The 21,171-nt window shown below is 46.1% G+C and overlaps 1 protein-coding gene and 1 long non-coding RNA gene across 2 annotated transcripts; one reads left to right on the top strand and one right to left on the bottom strand.

Moving 5' to 3' along the window:
- Positions 1 to 240: 240 nt before the first annotated feature.
- Positions 241 to 19,862, top strand: LOC132470294 (immunoglobulin-like and fibronectin type III domain-containing protein 1). The gene is made up of 23 exons (XM_060068706.1): positions 241 to 677; positions 3,124 to 3,183; positions 6,508 to 6,630; positions 6,969 to 7,108; positions 7,215 to 7,314; positions 7,412 to 7,426; positions 7,659 to 7,701; positions 7,784 to 7,976; positions 8,802 to 8,915; positions 9,348 to 9,510; positions 10,119 to 10,391; positions 12,158 to 12,282; positions 12,928 to 13,069; positions 13,873 to 14,166; positions 14,467 to 14,766; positions 15,123 to 15,299; positions 15,611 to 15,739; positions 15,895 to 16,203; positions 16,587 to 16,672; positions 17,004 to 17,196; positions 17,576 to 17,869; positions 18,512 to 18,838; positions 18,969 to 19,862. The coding sequence occupies exons 2-23, from the start codon at positions 3,150 to 3,152 to the stop codon at positions 18,971 to 18,973; spliced, it is 3,579 nt and encodes a 1,192-aa protein (XP_059924689.1). The 5' UTR covers positions 241 to 677; positions 3,124 to 3,149; the 3' UTR covers positions 18,974 to 19,862.
- On the bottom strand, positions 17,033 to 21,166 carry LOC132470295 (uncharacterized). Its single transcript, XR_009528620.1, has 3 exons — positions 20,595 to 21,166; positions 20,056 to 20,111; positions 17,033 to 17,170 (listed from the first exon to the last, which is right to left on the bottom strand). It is a non-coding gene; the product is annotated as an uncharacterized LOC132470295 (long non-coding RNA).
- Positions 21,167 to 21,171: the final 5 nt, after the last annotated feature.

Genomic DNA, 21,171 nt, shown 5'->3' with positions numbered 1-21,171 from the left:
ATGACCGATTCGCTTTGGAGTGTCATTCATGGCAGAATGTCTGCATGGATTTGAGGCTGAGCCCGTATTTCAAACCCCTGGCCTTGTATTATCAACCAGGGATTGTTTTACCAAATAAAACGTCTCATGTTGATCTTCACAGGCCAATAAAGTCATTGCTAGCGCGATCGTGTTACCGCAAAGAATCGAGCATCGCGCGCCCAGAGAAGGCCACCCAGACACCTCGAACGATTAGAGGTGCTTCTCCATCATCACAGATGATGTCATGTTCCACTCGATTTAACTGTTGTTGGAAATGGTTGAAGAATAGTCTTTAGAATCAAATGTACTTGTATGGAGTGGAGTAAGGTGATGCTGGCCGGTAGTCTTTTAACACCTAGAGACAAGAGTATACATCTCCACAAAACGTGGAAATACTTTAATGGACCTCACAGGGGGTGTAGGGTGTGCGGGTTGTAATCCCGGTCGTATAGCAACTGCCAAATGATACGTGTGGTGAGGACAGGAAGTAAGGAGAACCAACCTACCGCGCCTCGAGATAAATGGGGTTTTTACCGAGCGCATTTTAACCGCCTTTTAATCACCGTACAAAAAGGGGGTTTCGCTGGGACATCCCGAGCAGAGACAGGACGCAGACGGAAGGCTGAGGACGGGCTAAAGGACCCTACATCTGGAAAGTAAGTCAACGCCGTTTCAGAGCCTTTTTGGGGAGGGTGATTCTTTGGGTGGTTACCGAACAATGTATGTTTTCCAATTATCTTTTTTATGAATAAAGTTGTACGATGTACAATTGAAAAGATATCGAAATATCTTCTGATTTGTTCCCGGTCTGCATGTGTGATGGGTTTAAAGGGCAAATGTATTTTCAATTTATGTTTTTTTTCTTGTGGGATGCTTCAATGTGTACTGGATTTATGTGCAGCAGGTCGTTTCTAGAATAAGTTTATGAATTAATAAAAGCCTATAACCGGGTTTCACCTGTCAATCATGGATTAGCCATCCCTATCAAAGACTTATGCAGTGAATACACGCATTAACTGCCCAAATATGGCCATCAATAAATTGTGTTATCAATGTATAATTTATGATTACAATCATTATTATTCATAATGATGTTATTGTTTTTATTATCATAATTATTGTTGTGTTGCTGTGGAAACTGGCACAGAGGAGAACGATGCAAGGCCGTGGTTTTGAGTTGCATGCATCTCCCTCTCAAATTGTACTTGAGAAACCAATACTGCCAGAAGCACCATTTACATATACATTCAGGACATTTGACGCTTTTATCTAAGGTGACTTACAATAATTACATTTGTCAGAAGAACAGTTACAAAGTTACAAAGTTCAACGGTACTGTCCTCTGTGTAACTAGTTCAGTGTTAACTACCTGTTAAGGTTCTGTTCTCTGGTTAATTAGTCAACTACCCGTTAAGGTACTGTTCTGTGTAATTAGTCCTACGTTATGGATGTTAAGGTACAGTTCTCCATGTAACTTGTCCCCTGTAAAACTACCCGTTAAGTGTAACTAGTTCTATTTCAACCTCCCTATTAAACCTGTTAAGCCACTTTTCTCTTGTGTATCTTGTCCACTGTTAACAACCTGTTAAGGAACGGTTCTATGTAACTTGTATACTATTATCTACCAGTTTTCTACTATCGCTCTACCTGTTGAAGTGTAACAGCAGAAACACAGGACTTCCCCACACAAACCACAAGGCATCATTCAACTGATGGCCAAACATCTTAAATTTCAGCTACCCGGGGCCGAGAAAAACACGTTAACTTTGTTTGTTTGGCCTTTCACTTTCTGAGCTACAAAGCAGGACAAATGCTGGCCTTTGGTTATTATTGACAACATTTGTTTGACCTTTTTTCTACACATTAGGTTAGAAGTTCCCTGATACATCCCCTAGGATGTGAGCCATGTTTTGTCATGATTCTTCCCATCAGCTCCCTCCAGAAGATTCGTAAACGCATAACTAAAGCTATGCATAACTAAGATATAATTTTCTTTCAAAGACAAATACCAGCTGTACCAAGTTAATAAATCAAAATCAACATGTGAATTTCCACAAGGCACTCCTGAAAATGCATCCTGATGATTTACATTAGTAGTTCACAGAAACGCGCATTGGCTCTGGCGAGCGACACACGGGCCTCGTCCTCTTCTATGTTTGGATCGGGAGCCGTTAAATATCTGCCGCAGTCACTTGGCACACCACGGGCCGAGCTGGCCTGAAAGGTGGGGTTTCACATTCCTCTCTTTACGGTGTCCCAGCCCTAGCCCGCTGGGGTCACCCACAACACCCAGGCATGCCCAGGGAGTGATGTCATAAATACAGAAGGTCTCAAGACCGACCACAGCAAGCAAGGCGCCTTCTGGCATTTATGACATTATGGCATCTGGAGAGGGTGTCTGATGAAGCTGGCCTTCTCCTCCCCACACTGGACTGGGAGATCCTAACTAGCTTCTGAGATTGATGTCTTGTCTTGTTTGTCCCTCTCGTCCACGATTAAACAGTTTAGCTGATTCAGTAAATGCTTTTGAATGTGTGTTTGGCTGGACGGCAGTGAGTGGCTGAATATTTGGATCAGAGGAAACCTGGTGAAATTGGTTGTCAGCACTCTCTGTGTGTGTGTTAGTGGTGTGGTATTTCACACATGTTGCTATTTTAGGGGAACTCTGCGGGGATTCTGTGTGGCAACTCTGAGATGGCGAGAAATAAATGTTCACTTAACAGAATGGACGGCCCTTCAAACGTTTATTTAATATCGTTTGGCCCAAAAGGAGAGTCAGAGAAGGTTTTTTGTATCTACAGTTATGGTAATAAGGTCACAAGTATCTATCTTTCCACTTTAGGGACTGCACTTATTCTGAGGTCATTAGGCACATGAACTGAATAAGACACTTTAGAAGATTTATATTTTCCAATGTATACATAAATTCAAGGGGTGGACCTGCGTTCTGCTTTCTTATGTTTCTGTCCGTCTCAATGTGTGCACCATTAGACTATGCATCTACTTAGTGAGATACTACGTTCAAATAAATTCATGACTAAACCCCTTCCCCACCACTGTTGACCTGATGGCTCTGAACTTGACCACCATGTTGTTTTCCAGACTCCGACGCAACGGTCGCTGCAGAGATGGCAGACCCATCCCCAGAACAAAATGAGCGCTGTAAGTTACAAACCGCGTACCCTTGAAGGAAGAAAATCGAAATAATAAATGCCACAATTTAAATGTAGTAAAGCCACAGAAAACATATTTTAAGTGAAAAAACAATCGGATATGCAGGCAAAGTAATCCATCATCATGATGGGTTCGATTAAAGGATAAAATAATAAAGATCTGTCCACACATGGACTAAAGACCTTAACATTAACAGCATTAACTGGTTCTCGTTTAACATCAGCTTTTTAAACGTCTCTGTGCTGTCCTACCATACTATCAGACCACTGTGAGTACATGAATGAACGAAACAGGAAGGACATCCGGCCTGCCTACTGGTGATAAAACAAAGCATGCAGGCCCTGGAGAGATGGTGCGCTGATGAATATTCAAGTAGGACCACTGATGAAAAATGATCAACAATGCGTCTTCCTGGGCTTCGCAGGAGGCAGGGAAATCATTTTGCCAAATCATAAAATTATCTCAGAATTCCACACTCTGCGAGCGGGCCCAGGGCACGGTTAGCGAAGCGGAAATGCTAAATATTTTTTTAGGGACGATTATCGTCCCATTTAACACTGCCAGAAAAGAAATTACAAAATTGTCTGCGAGAGTCACCCGCCATGATGGAGAGGAGCGGAATCCCGAAAAATCCATCTTGAGCAACGGCGAGTTCCCACTCTGACTCATCGGTCTCTCACACTGTTCCACTGCTGTTTACTCAAGACGATCAACAGGCTTTACAATCAATGCATGTCCATGCTCCTTTACAAACCACCCCGGATGATGTAGGAGGGTACGTCAAACATTTGTATATCAAACAATCCCCCCACCCCTCCTAAACCCTAAAGTCAATCCGGTTGAATTAGCATAAAGCGGTGTTGGTTGACATTATGAAGCAAGGGTGTTATCAGCTCTCCTCCGCACGGTGCTGAAAGGGCACTAAGTGAAGCCTCAAGCTCATCCTCCGGGGGTGGGAAGGTGCCACCTCACTGTCTCACCCCCCCCCCCCCAGGCGCCCGGCACATCCCTGCATGCCCCCCTGAGGAAGCCCCCTGTGTCGGGCTGCTGGGGCATGCAGTTGTCCGCGTTGACATTGAGTCATCCAACAGGGAAGCCCCCCCCCCCCCCCACCATCTACACCGAGGCCCTGGTTGGCTGAGACCCTCACACTACGATCAGGCTTTGTCATCCTCCACGAGCCCCGTCCCCTCCCCCCCGTCGACAAGGATGGAGAGGAGGAAGAGGAGGAGGAAGAGGAGGAGGGACGCAGGGCTGGGATGCTGCATCATAATCTTCATTAACCCCCCCGTGGTGGAAGCAGGCGACGGGGGGTTGGGGCTGGGGGGCTGGCGTCTACTCCCGCCTCGTTCCCCAGTCTCCTCGTCGCCTCAAAGAGAAATACTCAATAAACGACCGGGGTGTGGGGGCTTTGGGGGGGCGCCGCCAGTGACTCATTTCAGTATTTACAGTTTCATTTCTTAAAAGGGGTGAGGAGGAGGACGTTCTTGCGCGGCGCGCCAGAACGCGGATGTGCTCAGACGTTTTGGCATCAGTCACGGTCTTCCGGAATGGTCGGCGGTCCTTTTTAGTGAAGTTATTTCTGGCGCACGCGGCCGACAGACTGACGTTTGAAATGGATCCGCATTCTGGGAACAGTGGAGTGGGGCAGCTGACCTTACCTGAAGGAGAAGGAGATGGAACGGTCCCCCCCACCGAAACCCCCTCAGAGATGCGGTCCTCCTTTGTTTTAGTGTCGTCTGAGGAGGAGGTTGGAGGGAGGTTCCATCAGACTGAATAACTATTGTCCTTGGGTCTCCTTGTTTGGTCGGAGCCCAAGGTCGCTGTTCCCCCTCTGGGGCTCGCTGTCTGGACGGCTCCTCCGCTGATCAGCCCATCTTCCTCCCCGGGACTCTCAGAGGTGTTGGGATGCATAGTACTAAGGAGCAGGCGAGGTAGACAGGCGGTCAGGGTGTTTGGCTGAAAGGCGAATCCGGTAGTCGAATCCGGTAGTCCACACTTAAGTAGGTCGTTAATGACCAAAAAAATTACTAACTTCAATTTCTATTCAATTCAATTTTATTTGTATAGCCCTTAATCAAAAGGTACAGCCTCAAAAGGCTTAACAGGCCATATATTTATGACATTTACTGCAAAAAAAGAAAAAGATCAGTTGCTCTGAAAGATTAAGGACTAAACAGTAAAGGCTTGCTTTGGGGCAAACCTTAAAAACAGCCATTACAGAACAGCTAGCTTGGTATTACCTGATTCTATCGTTCATACAAAACACAATCTCCCCCCTGCCTGCTAGACACGGACAAATCACACTTTCTGGGTCTGGGGGGTAAAAGGTAGCAAGGTATATCTGTGCTCATTATTCTCAGAAAAGCTTTTTTTAAAAAAGGTTTACACGTTGCATTATCTCATGAAGCGATAAGATACTGCTTTATTTATCCCCGGAAAGGAAAGGCAGGTGTTACCGAAGCAGAACTTTGAAAGAAACAAATGCAAATCACACACAAGCTACGATAACAAGCCACCAGAAGAACAATCGGAGCCCTTCGTCTGTAGACGTCACAAGATGCCTTTAGTAGCCGAGACCTCAAAGCGTGTTTCATTTTATTCTAGGTGTGCGGTGATGACTACGCCTCCAGCGCCAGAATTCCCTGTGCCGACACTTCCAAAAGAGCTCAAATGACTTTTTAAATTGGAGAAATGTCACCCGGGTCACCGTGTGCGGAGACCCCCAAATTACGTCCTGGGAACACAGAGTACTCAAGAGAGGGATTCACTTTCCAACCCGCTATGTACATCGACTGTATAAAGGCAGAACACTGACCGGGGGAAGCCTATTGGTCAGTGCAGATCATAAAGACACAGTCTAATTGGCTGATGGCTGCAGCACCCAGTTGCTGCCTGGGATAGCCAATGAGCAGCCTAGCAGAACTCAACTTTAGGGCCTTCCACTCCGCTTGATGACGGACGTGACTTCTGCCCGTCTTATTATGTCATCGCTTCACGAGCAATGTTGCCTGCGATATGCGAAAAAACACTGCCCTCTTGTGTCATGTCGGCGAATCTGCAACCAGAAGTATAATGAATAAATAGGATTATAAACACAACTTCCTAGATATTAGAGCTATTAAAGGTCGCTGTTCATTATTATTATCATCACACGGACGGTCTGTGTACTGTCAAACACAAACACGGCTCATATTGTCCTATTTAAGTTTCCAATAAAAGGCATTTATCATACTTTCTTGACATCTAAAATGATAATGTATATTTTGTCCCTAGTTTACTCCTTTTTGGCTCGTTGTAAATCCTCCACAGTGGCGATCAAAAAGACCTCCAGGGTTCCAGGCGCCACGGTCACCCAGTTTGTGGAGATCGTTCCTTTGGGAAAATCAACCCCCGATTTCTCCAGGAAGCCCATGCCCATGAAAGTTCAGGAGGGTAAGAACAGGGGGGGGGGGGGGGGGGGCATATGTGGTTTATCTAAAAGGCTAAGTTGTCATCTATGATAACAGTAAGAAAGCACAACCCACTAGGTATAATCCACGCGTACCCCAAGGGGTACTTTGAAGTAGCCTACTGCAGGGGGTTCTCAGAATTAATTTCTTAATAAATGAAAAGAAATATAGCACAGGCCCAAGTTTCTCACTATATAGTGAGTATTTGCATCCTTTTAATGTTCATGTTTACACTGCCAAATAGAACGCACACACATTATCTTCTGCGTGCCGGTCAACCATACCTTGCTGTCGTACTCACCTAACCCTTTTCTGTTTAAGGTAAAAAGGTGATGTTCAAGGTGATGGTGCTCGGTAACCCCCCGCCAGCCGTGGTCTGGACCCGGTTGAAGTGTCCGGTCCTGGACCCGGAGGTGTACAAGACCCGATACGACCCGCGGGGCAAGGAGCACATACTGGAGGTATACAGGTTGTTTCTGTTATTGTGAATTGGTCATTTTCAAGAACAAAACCCTCACCTGCCACCTGCAGTGACCTGAACGCGAGTTCATATGTTGTGTTTAATAGATGCTGAAGGTCCAAGTCGACCAGGCGGACACCTACAAGTGCATCGTAACCAACGACTACGGAGAGGCGGTGGTGACGGTGACACTGAATGTTGTCGCAGGTTAGCTTCGTCCCTCTGTCACCATTCGGTCGCAAAATGTTTACCTTGTTAACAGGTGGTGTTGAACAAATAACAATGTTTGTCGTTTTAATTTCAGCTGCAGCAAAAAATGGTAAGCAATAAAAGTTGTATGAATGCATTCTCCCATTTGCTCTCTGAGAGAGAGCTTTATGCCAAACATGATATAACAAATCTAATTGTTAAAGAATAGATCTCACCTCAAATAGATCTAACCTCAGCAGATGAATGATAATCTTTGCATTAGCTCATACGCTAATAACAACCAATGTCAATTATTATTAATATTAATATAATTATGATAACATTTATATTTTCTCTTTTAGCGGCTGGCGCCCCACTAGATTTCCGCAAGATGCTGAAGAAAACGTAACACCACTTCTCATTACCAAGATGTACTTCTGTGTATTTCTGCATCTTATCTTCTGCATTTCGTTCCCACCATCCCCAGTGTTGTAGTGAGAAAGAAACAGCTCCCGCCTCAGAAAGAGGGGGAGATCGACCCCAAACTCCTGGAGCTGCTTCTGTCCGCTCCTAAGAAGGACTACGAGCGGATCTGCTTCGAGTTCGGCGTGACGGACTTCCGCTGGCTGCTGAAGAGGCTGAACCAGCTGAAGAAAGAGCGAGAGGATGAGCAGGCCAAGGTACCAGAGATAGACTTTCTGCCTGTATTCGTCTTACACTGCTTATTGAAATGCCTTTTAGGCAGGGCCGGATCTACCATTAGGGCCCACGGCACTGTGCCCAGGGGCCCCAACCATTCCCAGCCAGTTGGGGGGCACCACACGAAATAAAACTTTTTTCTTTTTTTTTATGAATGTTTGTACTCTTAAAATAGTTATACATGGTACTGTATTATCAAATAGGGTATTCATTTAAAATTCATTATTAAAACGAATGTCATAAGAACAGCAATATAATGATTCTGAACAATATAGTGGCCTAATGTGACAGTTAACCCCCCTCCCATAACCTGCAGCGTCCTGTGATATCTATGCACCTGAACACAACGCAGTAGTCGGCGGAGTAAGACCAAGCCGGCTACACTTTATGTGTCATTATGTGTGTGTGTTAAAATAATAATAATAAAAAAAATATATAGAATTTTTTTTTCCTGATTTTTTTCGGGGAGGGGGGGGGGGGCCTTCAGACATTTGTGCCCAGGGGCCTATGATTTGTTAATCCGGCCCTGCTTTTAGGTCATCTGGAGGGCCAGGGACTTTTAATTTTAACCACCAACCGTGACTTTCTAGTTTAACGCAAGATTTGTCTTCTTTTTAAATTAAGATTTATGAAGGAAACACAACCATCACATCTAATAGGGGATAAGTTGATGAGTTTCTTCTGAAAAATTTACTCACTGCAAGTCCCTTTAGCTGAAAGCATCTACTAAATGCCCTGAATGTAAATGTAATGAGTTTTGACAGTCTGCTCCTTCTACTTTACACTCCTCTGCCTCCGTGGTGTAGGTGGTGGAGAACCTGGAGAACGTCAAACAGATTGAGGTCAAACCAAACGGCAGGGCGGAGTTCGAGCTGGACATGAAACTATCGGATCCAAACAGCAAAATAGAGCTGTTTAAGGTGAGTGCAACGGACGCACAACCACAATGAAACTGAGACGGAGAAGCAAAGGTTCACAAGCCTATCGCAGGGACAACAGCATGATGACTGGACTCTCCTGGATGCACCCAATCACCAATTAAAATGGTTTGTGTGTCTATATGCATGCATGTCAGTTATGGCAACCGTTCGGTTGAACTCCTGATCATCCTTGGAAGGAGGGATCCCCCACTCTGCGTTCCTTCTCAGGATTTGTTGAAAATAAAGGGAGTTATTTTCCTGCCCTATGGGGGGCCTCGGTCAGGGGGGGGGGGGGGGGGCATCAGCTATACAAAATAAATCATAATTAAATTAAATTCAAACCATGGATCTCAGAAAGGACCCTTTTTCCATTGTGTGATGCACCAGATAACGCTGGAAAATTCCTGGCTTTCTTTAACCCCCCTTTCATAGGACGGGGAATTGGTCCCTTATGGCATGGATGAGAATTCAAAGCCGCGTCTGGAAGTCACCGGGACAAAGTATCTGTTCAGCATCAATGACCCCCAGCAAGACGACGCTGGGTTCTACCAGGTGGATGTGGGAGAGGCCAACGTGCTCTCCACTGATTTCAAAGGTAACCGCAGCCGGTGTCTATTTTTTGAAGATAAACAACAGCATGCATGCTTCTACTCGCAGATAGAGTTGTTCTGATACAGATACCAGTATCGGAGATTCCTCGGTATCGGCGAGCAAGTTAGTCCATGCAACGATTCAATACCCTCACGTGACTCATTTGCTACACAGGCAGAGAACATCACAACCACTATGGTGTTATGCTGCATTCGTTACCGGTCAAATGGAAAGTCGCAATCGGAAATGCGTCATCTCCGACCTATCTGCGTTCAAGCTTACAAGTCGGAAAAACATGGATGCTCACACTTAACTTTAAGAATACAAATGTATTAATGTAATAAAAATTACAAATGCGAATGATGTAGTTCTGAAAAAAAAAAAGGTAAGTGAACCAACTTTACATTGCTTTAAGTTGAAGAGAATCCTTCAATAAGAACAAGTGCTATTAGTAGTTACAATTCTAGATGCTGTATCGGTATTTACTCGTTATCGGCCGATACTTAAGTTCGGGGAGGAAAAAATCGTATCCGCGAACATCTTTAGTCGCAGATCTCCGAAACCATGGAAACCATTGACTCACCAATCGGCTGTCCTCCATCCACCATCTAGTGCCCGACGTGGACTTCAACTCCAAGCTCCAGAACACCAAGGCCACGGAGAATGAGGACGCCGTCTTCCAGTGCGTGCTGACGGCGCCGATGAACTACATCACGTGGTCGACGCAGGACGCCTCGCTGCGGCACGGCGACAAGTACGACGTCAGCGTGTCGGAGGACAAGCTGACGCACACCCTTAGGGTGAAGGGCTGCGCCGTGGCGGATGCTGGCGTCTACTTCGCCATCGCCGGCACCATGAGGAGCAGCGCCTCGCTCACCGTGGAGGGTACTACCACCGCCGCCGCCGTAGCTACTCAGACGTGTCTGTGACTCCACAGAATTAATGTTACATTTCTCAAGACCCACCTGTTCAGGGTTCACCTAGACTCTGCATAGCCTCCCCCCATCCCCCCACACTCCTCTCAGACACATATTGTATTTTGTACCTCCGGGCACTTAATTTACACACTTATTGTATGTTGTACCTCCTGGCACTTAATTTACACACTTATTGTATGTTGTACACCCTTGAAAAAAAAAAAATAGTACTTAGCATTGTGTAGCATCTTATCCTAGCTATCTTTGTTGCATACGGGGAATGGATTAACCTAGCGATTGTTAGAGCATGGCCTTTGGTTCTATTAACATCCTTACTGTACCGACAGTGATATACTGTTGTTTCTCTTTCTTCCGACAAATGTACCTTTTGTAAGTCGCTTTGGATAAAAGGGTCTGCTAACTGTAAATGTAAAAGCAAGATACGTTGTGCAAGAAATAGGGGGAAACCCAACATCATGGAGCTGGTTGTAAGCTCAGGAACCAGAGTGACCACGTGTCCCGTGTGCCCCCATGTGTTCCAGCTGATCCCAACGCAGGTAAGGGAGGCGATCAGGGGGACCTGGGGGCCAAGAAGAAGGCCCTGGAGGAGGTGGACAGCCCCAAGGTTGAGGCTGACGTAGGAAGTGGGGATGGAGGTGGTGGAGGTGATGGAGGGGACGGAGGTGATGGAGGTGACGGAGGTGATGGAGGTGACGGAGGTGATGGAGGGGACGGAGGTGATGGAGGGGACGGAGGTGACGGAGGGGACGGAGGTGATGGCTCGGGCGGCAAGGGAGATGGAGATGGAAAAGGAGGTCAAGGAGACGGAACAGACGGAGACGGAAAGGGTGGTGGAGAGGAGGTAAAGAAAGGTGGGTCCTTCAGTTCCTGGTAGTCATAGTAACAAAAGTTACATGACGACGCATGTGAACACACAACCCAAAAAGCATTCAGACGTGTTAGATAGGACATTCAGACGTCAACGTGTGGTTGCTCGCACCATATCTTTGCTACATATTGTTAATATTTTGCGATATGCTGAGCACTATGTATGATAATACGATATGGAAGGGCCAATCAGGGCCTGGCGTGCGGTGAGATGTTGAGCTGCCACGTGCTGCATATGGTGAGAGATAAGAAGAGTTTATCCCCGTGTTAAATGTTGGGTCATGGCTTTGGTTTAGACCTCCATTTGAATTTCAGATTCAATGTTTTCAAATTAAATGTCAACCAATTGGACATTAATCTATCATTTTAAAGTCATTTAAAGTTTAATTGTACATTTTTGAATGAATGGTCACCATGACCCGTTAAATGCAAACAAATGATTCCACTCAAATGCATAAAAAATGCTAAACAATAAGACTAGTTATTAGATGTCTTCTGCAGTGCTGCAACTCATCCACTAGGGGGAGACAGATACCACAAAGTAGCCTTTGGCTAGTAATCTTGTGGCTGGACAAAGAGCCTGTCAAGCATTGTCATCCCTTATTTACTCCTGTCACGGCTGAAAAGCTTTCCATTGTTCATTTTCACCTGCAGCCGTTTGCCATCCAGCGCTAGAAAACGAATGAATCAATCCTAACAAAACACTAGATTGATCAAAGTGTAGCAGTGTGTACTTGGGCGGAAAACATGAATATTTTACCTCTGAGGCTTTGTGAATAAACAGTTTGAATAAACAGATTAAAGTTCAGTTTGTGGTCCATTAACTCTTTCGTGGTTGATGGACAGATCCTGGAGTTCAGTTTGTTTCTGGACTGTCGGACACGGCGGCCAACGTGGGCGAACGGGCCGAGCTTTCGTGTAAGCTGAGCAGTGACACGGCCAAGGGCTGCTGGTACAAGAACGGGAAGCTGGTGAGTCGGGGGTCTGGTGTGTTCTCCACCCGAGTCCAGCCTGGGCCTGCACTACCACAGACATCTCACCTTCCTACCATTCAGGCTAGAACCGGGTATGGGGTAGGATGGTCAAGTGCAGACAGTGATTCACAAATGGGTGTACGCTTACCCCTCGGGGTACTCTAGCGTATTGCAGGGGGTACTCCAAAATAAATAAAAGCTATCTATAATTTTTTTTCCCCCCTGAGCAAGTTTCAAATCTGAAAGCTTCCGTTTGGCCCGTAGAAGGGGCTGCTCAGCTGAAAAATATATATCTAAGAGGGGGTACCTCTACCTGCTCCTCAATAATGCATGTGACAGGACTGTAGTCACTTGAGACAAAAGCATCTTTTGGGCTGAGAGTTTTAGGAACAAGGGGGCAGTGATATCCCCATGGTAACAACCCATGCCAACTTAGTATAGGAATTTACCCCATTTTTCTCTAAATTAGGGCCTTATTTCAGTAACTGTGATAAAATGGCGTACATTACTCTCTTGACAATCATAAGACAAATGACCACATTCAAAACCAAAGAAAAGTGGTTTTGGGTTCACCGGCCATGTAAAGAACAGTTGACTCCTATCCTCTTCTACACAAACACCGGCGCTGTGTTGATATTTCAGCTGACGGACGGCGACGGGGTCAGGATAGTTCACGACGGCGCCTGCCACCGGCTGATCATCGACTGCTGCTCCAACGACGACGGAGCCGTGTACCGCTTCGAGGCGGAGGGACGCAAATCAGAAGCCACGTTGAGCATTGAAGGTAAAGACGTGACATTAACGTGTGGCGCGGCCCCCGCCGTCACTACGAGCCGCCCGGCCTTAACGATGACTGATCGCCAAACCACGTCCGAAAGTTTCCCTCATCGGTCTTTCTTTTTAATTTGTGACATTTAGCCCTCATTTCACACAACAGACAAGAAAGATGAAGCATCGAATTAATCTCACCCTCCTTTTGTTTACAGAGCAGAATGCAGAGTTGTTGTTTTTTTACAGCAGAGTGTAGTCTGATGAATGGTTGGACAGATTCGTTATCATGGTTTTTAAACAGCTATTAGTTGTCTGCTGCTAGTCACACTGTAACCACAGTTACCTCTCACTACGTGCAGAAAGAACAAAAGTTAGTGTAAAGACTGGGCTCTCCTCCACATGATTGGTAGCTATTTCTGTTCTATTGTTCAGAGTTTTCCATCTAGCAGTTTCATCCGTCTTGCCCGACATATTCTTGCTAGTGAAACTGATGTTTTCCCTTTGGAGTCGAAACTTCAGTCTACCACAGTAAATGATAGCCATTATGGTACAGATGCCATATTTATTGAGAAGGTAAACTATTAGCGTGCCTGAATAAAGCAGACAAGTGTCACAAGTTTATTTAGGGTGAACGGAAGAACTCAGAGGATAAATTATTGAAGCATAGCTCAATGTTGGCAATTTGAGATTGTTTTAAGTTCGGTTGTTTCTTCAGCAGATTTCTTCAGCCAGATTCAAAGAGATAGTCTAAAGAGAGTAAATAACGATTATTTTACACATGACTGTTACTTAAAGTACGTTTTTCTCACGTTACAGACCCCCCCAGGATCGACCTGGATGCCTTGGGGAGGTTCTCCAAACCCGTCATCGTGAGGGCGGGCGAGACGGCCGAATGGAAGCTCCCCTTCTCAGGGGGAGACCCCCTGACCGTCCAGTGGTACAAGGAGGATGAAGAACTCCTGCCGGGTCTCACCGTGCGCATGGAGACCTCCTCCACGGGCAGCCAGCTGAGACTCACCAAGTGCCAGAGGAAGGACGGCGGAGAGGTCAAAATCAAAATCAAGAACGCCTTTGGTACCATAGAGGCCGTCTCCAAGCTGATCGTCCTCGGTGAGTATGAGAACGAGTTATTAGGCCAATTGTCCTTTCTGAGTAAGAGAAATATTGAGTAGACCGATTGGTGGTACGACTTACCAAAGTCTTGATGCAAATTTTCCACGCAACTTCCATCTTTTGATTCTTCTAACATGAACTGAATCCATCCAATTAATACATTCTGTATATTTTGTAATAAAAATGAACGTGTGCTTGAACCTATTGAACCTCCGGCCATGCTCGCTGCTACTGCTACGAGGACATGTCATTCGTTTATCCTTGACCATCCAACCCGGTGTGTGTCCCGTGACCCAGACAAGCCCACCCCACCCCAGGGTCCCGTGGACGTCCTGGAGTGCTCCCCTGGCTCCGTGGCCTTCAAGTGGAAACCCCCCAAGGACGACGGCGGGTGTCCGGTGACCGGCTACATTCTGGAACGCCAGCAGGTCGGCCGAAACAAGTGGACCGGTCTGGGGGAGGTCCCGGGCGGAACCCCCAGCTACCGGGACTCGGACGTGGACCCGGGCAGGAGGTACTGCTACCGGATCAGAGCCAAGAACTCGGAGGGCGTCAGCGAGTTCCTGGAGACGGAGGACATATCCGCCGGAGTACTGCGTGAGTCTGCGTGTCTTTTCTTGTAGCTCGAACGCACGTAGGTCAGAGATGACGTGTTTCCCAATCCGACTTTCCACCTCCGACCATTAACAAATGCAGCCTAACACACGTTTGTGATGTTCTCTGCCTGTGTAGTAAATTAGCTACACGTGACGGTATCGAATCGGCATTAACTTCGTACTCGCCGATACCCTATAAAGACTTTTAGGAGTATTGGAGGGTTTTCTGATACCGGTATGGGTATCGGAACAACTCTACTGGGGATCCATGGAGTATCATCTCCCGTGTATCAAGGCCCGTTGATGGGTTCTACTGTGGAGTAGAACAAGCAGGTTCTGATGAGCTTCTGACTGCAGGTTACCCCGGATCTCCGAGCACCCCCAAGGCGGTCAGTGCCTTCAAGGACTGCATCAACCTGACCTGGTGCCCTCCTTGTGACACTGGAGGAAGTGACATTGTGGGCTACAACCTCGAGAAGCGAAAGACGGGCAGCAATCACTGGAGCCTGGTGAACCCAGGAGGGCCAATCAAAGGTGGCGACTTGATTAATGGGTGTACTGGAGTGGTCTAGATCTGTGGTTGTAGAGTGGGGCAGGCCCCAATGTCTACAGCCTACCTAAAAACATCGTCGAAAAGGAAGCCTCAGCCCCCTCAAAGACTTTAGAATTTACTGTAAGTCACTTTGGATAAAAATGCTAAGGACTAAATAATAAATAGAGCCAAGGTGTAGGAAAGACATGCATGATAGCATGTTACATTTACATTAGATACTGGTAACATCGTAGCAAGATTACATTAGCATGATTCCAACTGAGAGCTAATAAGTCTCTCCAATACATTCTAGGTACCAAGTACGCAGTGAAGGATGTATTTGAGGGCGCAGCGTATCAGTTCAGAGTGACTGCCATCAACCTGTCTGGCGCCGGTGAACCTAGCCTTCCATGTGAACCTGTTTATGCAAGGGACCCTATGAGTAAGTACCTCCATTTCACTCAAACTTCGAGGGCAGACGATCAATTGATAAAAAAGAAAAGAAATTGCAACATCAAACTGGACACTGATAAATCATCTAAAAGAAATGCAACGATGTATATGGAAACTAAAAAACGATGTCCACTCTAATTGCAGAACCCCCAGGTAAAGTCATAGAGCTTAAGCTGACCTCCTCCAATTACACCACCTTTTCTCTGGCTTGGACCAAACCCAAGGAGGTGGAGGGAGTGGCGGGCGAGGCCCACGGGTACTATGTGGAGATCAGGCCCATCGAGGAGCTGGAGTGGTCCCGCTGCAACAACAACCCGGTGTCGCTCACCTCCTTCACCGTGCTCGGCCTCAAGGCCATGGCCGCCTACTGGGTGAGGGTGGTCGCCACCAATTACGGCGGGGACGGGGAGCCACAGGGCTTTGACAACTACATCATCGCCATGCCGCCGCCGGGTAAGCAATGCAAAGATTAAAGTCCAACGTCTGGACATTTTGTATTGGTGAACCACTTTAGTGAACGATGTTACATTTCCTTAGCCTCGTAGCTTAAGTCCTACTTAAAGGTTTTTCATGTATTTAGCATCAAAAAGGCCTCAGTCAAATAGATGGCGGATAGTGATCATTGAATGTAAAAAGCGCTCTGATTGGCTAAGGATATAGCCAATCAGGCACAGAGTGTAGAGTTAGGTTAGACAACACAATTTGGCCAAAATACGTCTTAGATTATATATATATACATTAGGCTTGCGATGAGGTTGCTACAATTTGTGAAAATGAAATTGGCATGACATTTGTACCAGTATGCAATAATTAATACAATATCATTGATTCAATAGTTCGGCCGAGGTTTAAAGACAAGAACATGAAAAGTTTCCTGGTGGTGAAATTAGGAAATACCGTTCGTGTCAACATCAACTTTGAGGTATGACACAAAGTGGAAGAGGTGTTGCCAGTAGTTCATTAAAAATAGTATTATGTTACACGTGTTGCAACGTTGTGAAAGAAGTGTCTGTGAATGGGATTTGAGTCAGGCTTGTCAGGTGTTATATTAAGGGAGATGATATTTGATGATATTCATGTTTAAAATGATCCATCAAAGTGTGAATGCCCTCCTTTGGTCTACGAGAGGAAGTTAACCTAATTAGCTTCGGATTAAAAATATATAATTATACATTCTTTTGACACACATTATTGGGAGGCTTAGAAGGTGAAAAGTCTTATTTTAATGTCAGGGTGTTGGGTTAAATTAACAGGCTTGCCCGCTGCCGGAGGTCATTTGGCTGAAGGATGGTGTTCCCGTGTCCAAACACGTGACCATCACCAACTCAGACAGTGGCTCCCAGCTCCTCATCCCCATGTCCGAGCGCTCAGACACGGGCGTCTACACCATCCTGCTCAAGAACATGGTGGGGCAGGAGACCTTCAACGTGGAGATCAGAGTCACGGGTAAAAACAAGTCGTTTCTTTATGGTTTAATTTTCTCATGCAAGATATAATTACTTTGCATTTTGTTTGGAGATATGCTTTGTTTATCAGATTGGATGACATTAGATGACAGCAACCTTTCATCTTATCTAGTCTAGTCAACACATAAATACTTTCAGATGACGACTGAAGAAAATAACGTAGTACATTTAAAGGAGCGCAACCTATTCTCAAAGTCATCACCAACAACACGACAAAGTTCAAAATCAATTCGCTCCCCCGTAGCCTTTCGCTGCATGCAGTATCACTCACAGTTTCACTAAACATCTCTTCATTGCCTCTCTGAGCAAGTCAGCCATTTTGAATAACGTGTGTTGTTTTCAAACCCGCCGGGCCCCAGACGATCCCAAGGCCCCCGGCCCAGTGGAGCTGGAGCAGAACGTCCCAGGGACGCTCACCCTCTGCTGGATGCCATCCCCGGACGAGAAGCGTGACGACCGGCTGAGCTACATGGTGGCCATGAAGGACTCGTACAAGCAGACCTGGCGGACGGTGACGGAGAACCTGTTCAACCACCGCTGCACCGTCACTGTGCTGCCCGGGCGCGAGTACTACTTCAGGGTGTTCGCCAAGAACGACATGGGTCTGTCCTCGCCCGTCGAGTCCCCGTCGTGGGTGACCAAGCAGGAGAAAGGTCAGTGAACCGTCTCCACAGCCCAAACAATGCAGATCTAGTCCTAATCATTCATGTTATTAATTGAGTAAGTTAGTATCCAAAGTGATGATAGATATGGGTCCTTTATGACCAGAAGGGGTGAGGAATCTCATCAACTGGGTTGCAAAGTACATTTAGGCAATCTTGCCGATACAAAAACCTGACATTACAACCTATCTATGTTCCCCATGTTTCTTGTGTATTTGATGTGGGTAGTTAACAGATTATGGTGTCCCATAGATTTAAGATTAACATCTCAAGTCAGATAAGCACAAATCTAGGAGAAAAGGGCATTTCATTTTCTTTTGACACACATTTATTCTGACCAATCCGGTTGATTGGGGCGGGGGTCTGTAGACGAGTGTCACCTCCAAGTTCTCCCTAACCTCCAACTTTTCCATAACCTCCAAGTTCTTCCTAACCCCAGTCAGACTGGATAGAGGGGTCCACTACCTCCATGGGTGGAGTGGGGCACTTTTTCGTACAGTGAGCTTCCCGCATCGGCCGCTGATTTGTTGACGGGGGGACGGGGGGAATCGGGAAACCTCCCGATCGTCCCGATGGCCACTCCGCCTCCGACTACCTCACTCAACAGTACGTTTCCCCCCCTCCCCGATTCAGCGCCTTTCAAACTGGACCCTCCGGAGTTCAAGAGCCGCGACCCGCAGGCCTCGCCGTCCTTCACCGTGCCCCTGAAGCAGCGCACCGCGCCGCGAGGCTACGAGTGTCACATGAGCTGCGCCGCGAGCGGCGACCCCCGTCCCCACGTCACGTGGTACCGCAACAACGTCAGCCTGAACACCAACACCAACTACCACGTCACCTGCGTGAGAGGGGTGTGCACCCTGCTCATCCTCAAGGTGGGGCCCAAGGACTCCGGGGAGTACAAGGTGGTGGTGGACAACCCCCTGGGCACGGCCGAGTGCTCCATGATGCTTAATGTCAGAGGTAAGGCGAAGAACTACAAGTACCAGCATTAGAACTACACATCGGTTGCCATGAGCATGAGCGTTCTTAATGTCACTTAAGTTTATTCCTTCCTCGATTGACTCTGTTTTGTTCTTTCCTTGTTTTACAGAGTGAAGACAGAGCCTGAAGACGGAACTTGAACTGAAGCCCTGGCAATTGAACCAAAGCAGTCTACACACACTATGCCTTTAGAATCTGTGGTTGAAAAGTCACTGCATTGGGTTTCGTGAACCACACACACTGAGATATACACCTTGATCTCAGTGTGTGTGGTTCACAAAACACTATCTAATTGAGTTTAGAAAAAGAAACATTTGCTTCTGCCACGCCATTGAGCAAAGGATTGGCCTCTTCTTCTTGCCTAGCGGAGTATTTGCTCAAATCAATTCTTGACCTGCTTGCTGACTTCCTTCATGTCTTTCGTCGACTGTGCGTTTCATGCATCTTTCAAAGTCTGTTACGTAATGATAGATGCTTGCTGCCGCAGGGCATTGTGTTTTATAAAGCGAATACCTCTGACAACAAGCAATTACTGATGTTCCCTACATAGGCAAGAGAAACTTCACACTATGAATGAACAGAACACATTAGGACAATCCCAGCTCTAAGAAGCTACAACTGCAAACTAAATGTTGTAATAATAATTTGATGAAAGTGTTATCCTATTATTAAAAATATATATAATACTATGTTTTATATTCAAGAGGGGATTTTGTAGAAAATCTACTTTATATTCTGCTTTACATTGGTTGGCACTTATGCTAATGCTGTTCAAAAGAAATGATGCAGGATCATTGGAAGAAATGAGGCAGAGATCATTTGAAATCTAACAAGGTACATGTTGCCTTTCAGACTTACCTTTCCGCTTTGAACCATGAGAATATAGGCCTATTCAAGCACCCAATTATTGAATGAAATATTAACTGAGTGAGATCAGATTTTTGGAGTCAGGAGACATTGGATATGAAATTGAAAGTGCTATGTGCTAGAATAAAACATTTCAACAGGCTAAAACTCTTTCTGAAGTGATGTATTGACATTTAGGATTTAAGTTACCTTGCTGATAACCAAAGTGGCATTTGGTGTCCTGAGGCAGGATTTATGTCATATTTGTGTCAACACGAAATAAGGTTACTTATTTTGAAAGCCGAAGTTTCTCAAGTCCAACATAACACAGAATGAATGATCCAACCTACGGTCGCTTCCTCTGGCGGTCCTGGTGAGGCTAGTGGTCCATCCCTCAGTGGTGGGGCTAGAATGACAAAGGGATCAATTGCACTCCATCTAAAGATTTCATGTCACACATAAAAGTTGGTTTGGGGCTTTTTCCTTCGGCAGAGACGCCATCAATTCCCACATGACGCTGGCTGTCCCGTGAAACACTGTTTCTCAGATTTTTTTAATCATTATCAAGCAGAGGTGGGGTTCCCCGCGGGGACGATGGGGGTGAGGGACGGGGTGGCGAACTAACGTTAATGGGATTGTTCGGTGCAACCAGTTCGCCAACCAACTACTAGAACAAACTATATTGTGTAAATCACTTAGCCCCTGCCCTGTGTGCACATATCTACATAAAACTAAAAAATAAAATAAATAAATAATAAAACGAAGAATATGGTAATTTACAAAACGCTAAGTTAGGTAATTTTCCAAATAATCCAAATTTAGCTCCTGGAACTAAATTATATGAATGCAAATCTCTTAAAACAAAGACTGGAGAACAAATCAAGCTTACATCTCAGGAGGTTGCACGGCGCGGGCGCCGCTTCCCCTTCTCAGTGCAGGTTCATGTTCTGGAGATAACTGCAAGTCCACTGACTTTATTTATTAGCCTAAACTGCAAGGATCTCCATCTTCCTGAAGCAACTGTAACGGGTGGGGTGAGAGGCACTGGTATCGCTGTGAGACACTGGTAACGCTAGTCCGTCACATTCTCACGGGTGAACTTTGCGTCTAGTGGTCTAGAGCTTAAGATCCTCGAGCAGTGAACCCCACAGAAGGTCATTCCCCTTCGACATCGACCATGACTTCGGTCGTTCAGACATGCTGCAGTGTTTCCTTATCATAACTGTGTTTCCTTATCCATAGTTCTTCTGACGCTGCATTTTTTTTCCTTCTCCAAGACAATCACAGCTGATGTCAGAGGTCGAGGCTATCCATTGGCTGATGGGAGCTGGGGCGGGAGTTGAGAGGGGGAGCTGGCTGCAGGTGCAGCGCAAGATTGACACATCCCCCAGCCATTCACTGTGCTCACAGAACTCCGCCTAAGGCGACATTATTCAGATACCATAAAGCGAATCAAATGTATTGTT

Source organism: Gadus macrocephalus, chromosome 13 (genome assembly GCF_031168955.1).
Source record: "Gadus macrocephalus chromosome 13, ASM3116895v1".
In the NCBI taxonomy this organism is placed as follows: Eukaryota; Metazoa; Chordata; class Actinopteri; order Gadiformes; family Gadidae; genus Gadus; species Gadus macrocephalus.
Note: the sequence above shows the minus strand (reverse complement) of the source record. Positions and strands in the feature narration are given on the sequence as shown.